Genomic DNA, 12,549 nt, shown 5'->3' with positions numbered 1-12,549 from the left:
GGTATATTTAACACACAGTTGCTTACATTTGTCAGCTTTATAAATGGACACAATTTTTTTTAAGCAGTCTAAGTTGACATGGTTGAATGAGACGCAGCCATTGTCGATATACAGTTGGCACTGTCCTGTTTGCCCTTATTGTGCACAGTAAAACAGTAGCATTTTATGAGCTGTGTTTGACTTTTTATGAGCTGTACTTTAAAAAACACCATGGAAAAAGATGTATTTAACCTGTGGGTTTCATGATTTGTTGTGCAACTTGTCCCAAACCATGATTATAGCACGAGAAACTTGGAAATGTAATCAACATATAAACTATAACATACTGAATGATTTATTCTAGTTTTCTTAGACAATATATTGTATCTTAAAGCCTCTGATGGTATAGATTTGCTTTACTTTCCATACTCAGCCGTCAGAACTGTTTTAGAGTTTAATAACCATGTTTGACATAAATTAAGTAAAGGATACAACCTCTGATTTCCACATACACCAAGTCACACATTTCATACAGAACAATATCCTCTTTAACAGTAAACTTACTTTAAAAAAATAAATTATATATTTAGAGTGTCCAATTATGTCCCCTCATCGCAGCAATTCCCCACACAGCTCAGGAGACATATAGATTCAATGGGCCTCCGACGACGACACAACCATCCAGCTTTCTCTTTTACACCCAGGAACTCGAGAGCAGATGTCAGCGAGATACCAGCCTCTGGAAGACAAAGCCCACCACTGCAGGTGTGCACCAGAGCTCACCGGGCTCCTTGTCAGTAGGGTCTACTGGTATGATGAGAAGAAAGAGTCCATCCAGAATCTCCAGAGGAGACAAGCAATCAGTCAGGACACAAACCAGTGCACCGGACTGTATGCCTCATCATGCACACCATGCAGCCGTGCTTTTACCAGGTGAGCAGTGAGGTTATTATTCATTATAATAAATTATTACTAAAGAATCTTTAGTTTCCATCAACAATCTTTAGGGCCAACCTGCAAATCAATGTTTTGCTTTAAATGATAAAGCCTATCATCATCATCAAATCAATGATACACTACAATGCCCATTAAAATATATATACATAAAAATATATTCCCTTTGTCCTAGCAAACACTCCCAATTTAAAGCAAATAAATACATTCCCCAACTGATTTATGATACATCGGGCATATTTGTCAACTCTATGGCTTTAGGCTGCAGTATAATGAATTACAACCCCTCTATGGCATCTCTATCACAGTGGCGTACATTGGTACTATTGAGCTGTTTGCCCGAGTAATACGGAGACAAAGAAGCTCAGAGTTAAGGAATCCTAGATATCTGATCTCTAAATAAACCTTATTTTAGTTCTGTCCATTTCTGGATTACTATAAAGAACAATACATTGATTTTATAATACATTTTTTAACATTATTTTGTTTCAATATACACATTAGTCTCTGTGGTTAGTTACAGTAAACATGTTTACAGAGTAATACCACTTCCAGAATAGTTATTAGAATAGAAGCAAGGTTGAGGACAGGGGACACATGTAAAGTGAATCCTTGTTTATTTATTTTTACTGTGGTCATCGTGCATTAATCTAGTTTGCAAATGTACACTCACAATGTGCAGTGTTTTTACGAAAGGGTTTCTAATTGTAAACCTGCAAATGTGGTGTATATGTATATAGTCTGTCATGCTGAGGAACAAGTACAAACAGATATTCGTAACGAGTACAAGTATCACAGAAGTAATTTTGCTATTACTCGTATTTGGGGAAAAAAAAAAAAAAAACAGTATGTAAAAAAAATGTATTGAATCAGCTCCTGGCTCCAATAGGGCAGTGCCAACCACAAAGATCAAGTCTAGAGAGAGAGTCAATCCAGGGGTGAAGGAGTAGTGACCATCAGCATGACAGTCTTAGATCTAAACAAAATGTCAGTCTCCATTCCAGTTTCCAAATGCCTGCAGATATGATGCAGGTGTTATCAATTACTTTCAAAGACAAAAATACACTACTTTAGCTGTATTGAATAGATCCATTGATTAAGTTGAAACATGTATTATTGTGATAAAGACATCAGTGGACAGAGTATATATAGTATTATATTACTTGTAAACACTGCATGGGGTTCTGTGACACTTTAAAATGTCTTTCCCATTGAAAGTACATATTGTAGGCCTTTGTATATTTTATACAGCAATGATTTAAATGACTTATTCGAGGTAAAGGTAATTAAGAAATTAATATATGAAATCCAATAGCTTAATGTCTGTTTCATACAAAACAGTTTTAACAATTTTTATTTAATCTAATTGTTACTGGTCAATAGTGACTTTCACCTAAAAAAACAATAACTTTCCAGCTGTGTTTTAATGAAGAGGACTATTTTTGACTGCTGCACTATTAAGCCCTCTTACCCTACTGATCAACCACTAATTCAATGAAAATGTAAATTTAAAAATACATTTGCTTTGAACAAACATGAATATATTGGACTTCATGCAGGGCAACATCTATTTTAGGTAATCATTTCTTTATTACTTTTACCAGGAATAAGTACTTTAATTGGGAAATTGGAAAATATTTCTAACCTAATAACTAGAAAGAAATATTTAACAGCAATAAGGTTGTAAAATAAATTTTCCTACCTTTGATTAGCTTCAGTTTCAAGGTCAATACTATAGCTTATCCTTGTGTAGTTGGTCTTTTTGCATTACTTTAAAACAAAGGTATACCACAATTGAGTGTTGAATTGCACTGTGTCAGAAAATCAGCTTATCTGTAAATTATGGAGAATATATTTTTTACTTCCTTCATATAATATTTCACCAGTAACAGCTCACTGAGAGGATCCAGGAGACAGTGCAGACAGAAACTGTAGGATATATTACATTAGACTTGGACAGCAACATCAGTTCACGACATTAAAACACCTAATCTGATTTCAGGTAGAAAACATCAGGGTATAAAGGGCCCTCTGACATGTGTTAATGACAACAGGGGAGTGCTGGTGCATTCATCTCCAGAGAGCCCCAGATAAGTTAATTTATCAGAATTGGACAGACATTATTAGACTGCTACCCAAGATGACAGTACATAATTGCAGGGTCCCCAACTCTACTGCGACCACATGCTATTTCTTTTTGTGAGCCAATCAGCGATTTTAACTATTACTGTATATTTTGCTGAGCAGTCAAGTTCTGCAGCAAATAAAGAGAGTGTGGGACATCTGAGTTAGTTAATAAATCATTAAAAGTAAAAGTACAGCCACCACATGTTTTTTTTTTTGTTGTTGTTTTTTTACACTGAAATATTATTATTCCAGTGATGATGATGCCTGTTTTTTAAATGCCATCCATCTAGTACTGATAAAACAATGGGACAGCACTATTGTCTGTTTTAAACAAGTGTGTGCTTCTTGATTATTGCCACTTCTTACTGGTGTGTACTAATACTGTGTGTAAACGTTCCCTCAGTAACCAGGTGCTGCTACTTGATTATTCTGTATACTGTACTGACATTATTATTATAAGTTATGATAAGGGACTAGAATGTTTAAAAGGCTTAAAGAGCAAACAGATATTAGATCACCAAATCATTGCTACATATAAAGTACCAATGTTAATACAATTCATAATTCATTTTCTGTTCTTTTTTATGGCCGCTGTAGTAATTGCTTTTTTATTACTTTGCTTATCAAACTAAAAGAGGAAATGACTTGCTATAATTTAGTCGATAAAAAAAGGCCTGATGAATTGTGTGAAGGAGGCTCTAAACATTAAGTTACTCTTGCTCTTATCTCTTCTACTTGTTTGGTCATATAGCTTGCCATGATGACTTAAGGTTGGTTAATAATTCTCTCACAGACAAAAGCCATCGTCAGCTTCAGACACTTCTACAGGTGCGCCAAAAGGACTGAAGCAACCCCGAGTTCGCAGGATTTTTGATGCAGCAAAGTGGTCGTAGCTGTCAGTCATACTTTCAGCCAGTCTGCATTGCTGCCAGTGTCGACTTGTGACTAAGATTGCCAGCAGACTCCACAATCCCGCAACACTTTGAGACGGGATTTTAAAATTGCCTGTCGCATGAATGAAGTGAATCGTAAATTGGCTCATATATATTTTTATGAGCAGCAAACAAGTACAACTGATCAGCTAGTCTGATCAGAGCAATGTTACTGATTTGGTGGGGAAAGTAATTGCATACAGAAAATAAATAGCGACGTTAACGTGACTCAAATATATAAAAAGAATAACAATAATGCAAATAAAAATACATTGTATTCATTATTATTATTATTATTATTATACAAGTGGTTGCTGCGTAGCCTATATTCATTTTAGCAAAGGTTCATTTACGCTTTAATTTCGTTGTTTAGAGGCAAGTTTAAACTCCTGTTCTGCTGTTCATGTTTGTTGGGTTCCATAAAAACTTGCTCTATCGCGTTTCACTGGCTTGCAACCATGAGACAAACGTTTTTTCAACATCATCCGATCCTATGCGTTTTGCGGTCTCAGACACACAAGAAAAAGCTGTACGACTTCTCAAAAAAGACGCAGCTCATTCCGACCGTCGGAGACCACTGACTGAGACCAAAACGCAATCAGAAGTATAAACCAGCCTTTATAGTATCAGCAGTTTTCAGTTCCTAAGAAATAATTGCTTAGTAAGGTGGTGTTGTTGCTGGAAAGTTCATTATAACTGCAGAAGTCTTGTGAATATATGGTACAGCTTTGGAACTGCACTTTGGTCGTGCCTTTTCTATTATTTGAGCAAAGAGTGTGGTATGTGTTTGCTATGTCACTTTCCCTTGACAATAATGTTTCTCGGCTAAATTAACCCTTTAGTCAACATCTAACACATGTAAACCAAGCAACTGGTTTTCATGTTTCAAAAACAAAAACGTAAAAAATAATGCTCTAAATGTTTAGGGATAATGCTCTAAAATATATTTTAGGGATTTTCATATTTTTCAAAAATGTTACTCACTTATAGTATTTTGATGCATTATAAACCTCTGTAATTTCATTCAGTATATGAAAATCAACTTCATTTTCAATAAATTCAACAGTTAAATAGAAAGAGAAAAGGGGGAAATAAAGTAACTATATCTATTTTGCCTAGAACCAAAAAGAATTAGAGGGGGGGGGGCAGAAGGGGGCATGACTGAAGTCTACAAAAAGGAGTAAATCATGACCAATAATTTAAGGGCAGTAGAGAAACCAGGACCAGAGTACACAGTTGGACATTGTGTGGAGATAGACTTAAGACAGAGAGAAATAGACACTTCATAAAATGGTGAGGGTATAGTCATGTTTTGAGGCAAAAACATTTGGATCCTTTAAGACACATCATTTTGAGAACTATCAGCTACTAGGAACCGTACAAGCTTAGATGGGCCAATGGCCTGATCTCATTCATACATTTCGTAAATTCAATTTTTCAATCAAGATGTGTCTGATAACACAAAGAATTTAAATGTTGAATCTATTTTTAAACAATATTAAGCCAGAAAGCATTTTTTGTTTTATAATATGATTAGTTAAGCTAAGAAGAAAGCACCTCAAACAATAAAAGTTTAGTATACAAAATGCTGTGTTGTGTGATAGCCAAAAAGCAACAGATCTATACAATGAATTGTAGAGGACTGCTAGACTTTAGATGAATGCATTATTGATAACATACTAATGTCTCTCATGCATTTCTTTCCCATGGTTCGATGAAGTCCAGCCCCAAATGATCAAAGATGTCTTTCTCAGTCTTAGCCGATAGAAATGTTTTCTGTAAAAAGAAAATACATTTTACTTGATTTATTGAAGATATCAGTGGAAGTGCAAACCATCTTGAGTTAGCAAAGACTTTCAATAAACACCTGTCTTAAATTGGGAATACCCCATGAAGGTATACACTACTAATTCCACTAGATTTTTACATATTCAAATACCCATTAATATACTAGTCTGGTAATATCCAACAAAATAACAGTTTTTGGTTAATTTCTGTGGTTGTGGTTTTAGGTCTTACATTTTCCATCATGAAAAATGCACACATGGTAAAGTTAAATGTAATGATATTATTTGAAGCTTAGTGAAGAAAAAATAAGATACTTCAACACTTATGGTCAACTTAAAAGAGGTCCCATGAAGGAATTTAGTCAACATTGAAAACACATGTCATAGGAAAGGTTTATTTAAAAAAAAGAAATAAATATATACATTATTGTATGACTGCTCAGAAACAGAGCACCCTTTCTGCTTCCTGCTACTCAGCAGCCCAGTGCAGACTAACTACACTGCTTATACCCTGCACCTGGTTCTTATTTACAATGTTACCCATGTGCGGGTGATAATTAACTATAAAACAATTAAATAATTAAATGTATTTGCACATGAGGATATTAACCCCCTTCCTGCCTTGTTAGAAGTTATATATATATATATATATATATATATATATATATATATATATATATATATATATATATATATATATATATATATGTGACAGATTGCCCTCTGGTCACACATTTTTTCTTCTTCAAATAAAAACCTTAGACACAGGATGCCAGGAAACACTGTAGTGTGTGTTTATTAGTTACAACAAAAAGAAAATAAACAAGAGACACCCAACCCGTTCTCGGGCCCTATCTAAACAGTTGTTTCCCTAACTAATAACAAGGCAGGCTAAGCCTTTTACCTCGTCACCAAAACCAAATCGCAAACCAAATCGTAATCCCAAATACCTTTTCCAATAGTTTGTTTTCCAGTTTCACAATAGTCACAATAATTTGCTTGCTCTCCAGCTCTCCCAACCAATCTCCTACCATCACCCACACTGAAACACAAACACTCACACCCTTTTAGACATTATTAATTAATCTGCTAATTAGTCAATTAAATAAACCTGGAGTTGGTCCTGACTCCTGTAACTACTACCAGGTCCTAATGCCCCCCCATGTATGGTCTCTGCTAAACAAGACGTGTTTATTTAACACACCATTATCCATCAGCGGTTTATTAATTAACCCATCTTTAGTTTTGATCCCAAACACTTTATTTAATTTGTTTACCAACCCATTTGTTTATATTGCCTTTTCCATTTTTGAATTGACCAATCCCTTAGTGTGTGTGTGTGTGTGTGTGTGTGTGTGTGTGTGTGTGTGTGTGTGTGTGTGTGTGTGTGTGTGTGTATATATATATATATATATATATATATATATACTCCCAGAAGCAACTCAGCAGTTCTGGATGCATTCCTTCAAGGGGAAGTACAGCATGGAAATATATCTGGACGCTTACTTGCATCTTTATTATCATGTCTTTTTAGATATTTTCATTAGCACAATCTGAGAGCTCAATTTAGTGAATGGCAGTTTTTGTTTTTATTGTAATCAAATTGCAATCAAGAAAGCTGCAGTACATTTTGAATTCATTTTGAATTCCTTAAATGTTGTTGTTTTTTTGTTTTTTGTTTTTTAAAAAATGTATTTATCAGCAGTACACTTCTTAATTAGTCCAAAGTATTTCTATTCATTCTGATTTCACCTTTCTTAAAATGGTCAGTTTGAGAAATAAACATAGTTGTCCCTGTAACAGCTGACCCTGCTTTAGTACAAAACTGCTTTAGCACAAAAATAATTGTCTTAACGCACAGCTAAGACATCATAGACCAACTTACTTACCTGATCTATTAATATTCCATCACCTTAATAGTAACAATTATCTAAACAGTGTTTCTGTAGGTAAAAATGTCAACATACAACTGAAACAGTATTTAAATCACTCAACAATCTGTTTTTTTTTTCATCTCTGTTACTAAGAATTACAGAAAAATTGGCAAATATACTTTGGTATTTATTTAGTCAGAGAACAGAACAAAGAAAACTCTGAGGCAAGCAGTAACAGTAACACAATTCAAAAGCCATCTGAGAAATCACCAGGCAAGTCTCACTCAGCATGTAATATACTGTATATGCAGCAGCGGCATCTACTTATTAAACGAAGTAGCGCCTTATCAATCAAAACATATTTAAAACAAAATTAAAATCTCTCCTGCTCTCTGCTTGCACAACAGTTGGGCTTTTAAACGAGGTCGGGTTTGGAATCGAATTCTATTGTGTTCACCGCGGACGGGAATGACTGCCGCACTGCGCATACTGACACAGAAGTCATTTAGTCCACATAACATCACATAACATAACAATCTAATGCTGGTTTACAATCTAGGGAAATTATGTAGGTTACCATCAGTGTGAAAAGAGCCTCAGAAATTATTGGTCGGCTTCTCTTGAAGACCGCAAAGCCTTGAGTAGTATCATTTCTTACAAAAAAAAAAAAAGAAAAGAAAAACACTCGGAAGCCCTTCCCTGCAGTGCCAGTGCGGTGCAGTGTTTGGCTGTTCCTTGAATCTTCCCTCAGAAGTGGGAATTCAGTCTGCTTTCAATTCACAAATGTCATTTCATCTCGAAAAATGTTACTATAAATGGCAATGTTCAATGTAATTTTTATCGCAAATAAAAAAAGTACAAAATATATGTTACAATCAAAGTTCAGTTTGTGTAATTATTTTCAGTTCTTTTTTTACCATTTTATAAGTGAAATAACCCACTCCAGGGTGTGCGGCAAGACAATTCTTATCTCACTTCCTGGGTGGTTGAAGGCACAACACACCCAGAGCGTGCGGTATGAATCGTCTTAACGCACACCCTGTCGTGGGCTATTTCTTACTTAAACTACTTATGGTAGACAATATAACCAAATCTATTATATCTGGGATAGTTGCAGCTGCTAAAGAGGATGCAACAGATGATAAAAATCTGTTTATGTTCACTTAAAGCTTTATTTGGGCACCCTACAATTGGACTGGAGGATGAATGAATGCAGCAGTCTGCATCATTGTTGATCAAGTCCACCCAGCCACCGTGCTACTGTGCAGAATGGTTGGAGGAATATGATGGAGATTTTAGCTGTCTTCCATGAACTCGACAATCCTTGGATCTCAGTTGAATTTAAGCATGTTTCGAATGAACAATGCTGCATTCATTATTATAATCTTTTGCTTACTTCTCAGCATTTTTACTCAACCATTTTTACTTCAACTAATCAACTCTCAAATTAGTAGTCATTCTACCCCTACAGAGAGCACACCCTTATTAATTCATTATTAAATCTGAAGTCTCATTTGCTGCTCCATTACTTTAATGTATTCTGTGATTTAATATAAGAATCCTGAGTTGTACATTTGCAGTCTTTGTCAAGTAAATCAATATAATAAAACACTGAATCTAAGTTTTGACTCCATCAAAAAGACTAATTAACATGCAGCTATTCGACCTGACAACAAAGGAAGCAAAATTTTCATTACTGACATTTCAAGGTTGTTATATCCAAAGTGGTGAATACATTTATTTATTTTTTTATTTTATTTTTTTATGGGCTAGTTGAAACTGATTTAACATTCCTCCTACTTTGAAAAATCACAAAATAAAAACTTAGGCAGCCTTGTTTGTTACAAAACAGCTTAAATATCTACACGTATGCACATTCACCCTGAAATACTGGTGAAAAAAAGAAATCAAAACACATTTTGACTTAACCTGCTGACTGGCAGTACATCATGTCAGAACGTTTTAACTGTACAAACCCAACAAAGCTGCTTGTCAAGGCTGTCAGCCTTATCACACTTCACAAATCTAGCTTCCATGCAGCAAGGAAGCAACACCGTTCACCAAGTATTTGTTTACCATCTAACCTCTTTGAGACACTACTGCAGTCTCCATTAAAGTTTACGAGCCCCACTACAGAGGCAAACTTGCCAGTGCCTCTAATCTACCAAAAAAAGGCAGATAACTTACATGCTTTTGCTTGGAAACAAAAGTCAACAATGGCAGCACAGTAATACAAATGAACCTGCACATTAACCTACAAGGTGGGTACAAATTACTTAAAAATTGCAAACAGCAGCAACATACCGAACTCTTTGTCTTACCAGCCTATGAATAGGAGGGAGTTGAATTTGGTCTCATTAATTAAAGATAAGAGTTATCCTGAGCCACATAACATACAAGATTAAAAACCAGCAAGCTATTAATACCATCTGGAAACTACCTGTCTACAAGAGTAAACCAGATCTTTACTGCTGATGTGAATGATAACACACTAATGTGTTAATGTCTGACTTGCAAGATCTGACTAAAACAGGTATGCATGCCAGCACATTAAAATCATGAAAAAAGGTGGATGTATATGCAAGTGCTAGTGCAAAAGACATGGCAAAATATGTGAAACCAAAGGAGTAACTGCATTTTCATAGAAAACAGCTTATACCTCCCCCTCCTCCCCCAAAAAACACCCCGGTATAAGCATCATGTGCCTTACTTGCATGGTTATATGGTACATGAAGTATCTTGCCTTTTCATTCTTTTTGGTTCAACCCAATTGTGGCCACTGTAATGACCCTTTGTGATTTTAGTCCTTGTGATGGGGTGTTCATGTAATTACAGGGCTTCAGGACCACAGGGATCCTAAAATATTTCTTGTTGCCCACACATGAGATCTTTGCCTTCACTGCCAAGACTCTTTCTTCTTGTACTGATCAGCACAGGTTAGCACCTGATATATTGCTGCTGGTTAAAAAGTAAAGCTGTGTTACTATAAGCTCAGAATATGCTTTGCTTTATGTGTTTCCCATTTTAACAACACGCTCCTTACACTCCATAGACTACTCGTTGTAAAAGCTGCTTGACTCATTTCAATTCACTGACATGGTTTTCCAGATAAATAAAAGTATGTTGGTCAAACATAATTTTATCCAACAAAAAACAAAAAAATAGAAGACTAAATCGATTTTTGTAAACTGATATAGAATAAAATCCATTTACAAAAATATGATTTTTTTTTTTTTTTTTTTTTTTTTTTTGTGCCGAATGTAATCTAGGTGAATTGTACAATCCAAAGAGTGATATTTTGTGAGATGTTTAGAATATTTGGAGGACCGACGTCTAGTGGACGAAAAGTCTATATATTTATTTTGCTATTGATGACTACTGGAATAATCTTAAATCGATTTCAAAACTGCTGAATTGATGACACGCACACACTGTCTTTCTCATAGGTGATGAACCCGGTCATGCTTTGTTCACACACCCTACAAAAAGCAACCTTGACGACAGTGTGGTATGTAGGGTGCGTTATAGAGTCAGAGAAGCACATATCTGTGTACAGGCTGTGCAAAGTCACTGCTCTTTTCTAGGGATTGCACAGGAAGTGTTACATTGGCACTGGGAGGCAAAAATCATCAGGGACTGAGTCACCGCTCTACACCGGTACATACTGGCCGGGTGCTGTCAAGCTCCCGGGTGTAAGAGGTGATTGACTTGGTGGTGGGATCGTATAATGCTCGTTGATTATTAATTTTGCTGAACTCTTATCATGAGGTGCTGCTGTGAGTTTTTGTCATTTATTTACCCTTAATGATATGGGTGGTAATATATGTTTTGCTTGGAAACATAAGTCAACAATGGCAGTACAGCAGCAAAAATTAACCTGCATATTAGCCTAAAGGTGGGTACAAATTATTTCAAAATTGCAAATGCAGCAACATACCTAACTCTTTCTCTTGCCAGTCTATAAAAGGAGTTGAACTCAGCTTCATTAATTAAAGATTATCCTGAGCCGCATAACATACAAGATTAAAAAACAGCAAGCTATGAATACAATTTGGAAACTGCCTGTCTGAAAGAGTAAGCTAGATCTGGACTGCAGACTTCAATGATCACACATTTTAATATATGTATGACATTTTAATGTCTGACATGCAAGATCTGACTAGAACAGTCTTTTTTTGCAATTTATCAAGCCACAGAAAAACCTTGCTATTATTAATCAAGAGATTATGGCTGATTACATTGCAATGGGCTTGCAACTACTAAACAGAACATTTCTGTGGATGGTGTTTTGGGTTGCTTTTCAGATTTTTTGAAACATTTCACAATGTAATATACGCTAATAGCTCACTTTAACATCTACTTATTTATTCAAATATCTCCTCGTTTTATAATTTGTAACCTTCAACATTGAGGAAATAAAGCATGTTGTATTAATCATAGTTTTTAGATTTTGTTAAAACACACAACCTACAAAATGCTTAACGCAGTATCCATTTAGAGGAAAAACAATCTAACAGTAGATTACATGAGCAACTTACACTAGCCTTACACTAGAAAATCTAGGGTTGCCCAACTATTCCAAAGTATGAAATTCCTTCTGCTTTTCCTGTACGTACTGTATTTATACAAAAGAGAATGGCCCAGATATTCGATAGGTTTGTGCACTGCACAGAAGGTTATGCGCGTCACAAATGAATGTTATGCGCAAATGCGCAAAATGTGCCTATTTTTGTGTGCCACAATCCGTTTTGAGCTGTGCACAAATATAGTGTATGCATAGCGCAATATGGCAGTAGCGGCCAACATGTTCGAAATTATGCGGCAAGCACAAATCCAGTTTTGCAAGGCACAAAATAACGCTTTTAAAAAGCAAGCCTTAAATTCGTGCATATCACT

At 35.4% G+C, this 12,549-nt stretch overlaps 1 protein-coding gene across 1 annotated transcript in view; it reads right to left on the bottom strand.

The window, feature by feature from the left end:
* Positions 1–5,140: 5,140 nt before the first annotated feature.
* dntt (deoxynucleotidyltransferase, terminal) overlaps positions 5,141–12,549 on the bottom strand; it is a 133,873-nt gene continuing 126,464 nt past the window's right edge. The window contains exon 9 of the mRNA XM_041267774.1: positions 5,141–5,768. Within this exon, the coding sequence (XP_041123708.1) occupies positions 5,682–5,768 (87 nt within the window). The 3' untranslated portion in view covers positions 5,141–5,681. The remainder of the gene's footprint in view (positions 5,769–12,549) is intronic.

The sequence above is a fragment of the Polyodon spathula genome, chromosome 13, assembly GCF_017654505.1.
Source record: "Polyodon spathula isolate WHYD16114869_AA chromosome 13, ASM1765450v1, whole genome shotgun sequence".
Lineage (NCBI taxonomy): Eukaryota > Metazoa > Chordata > Actinopteri > Acipenseriformes > Polyodontidae > Polyodon > Polyodon spathula.
This window is presented reverse-complemented; position numbering and strand designations above follow the sequence as displayed.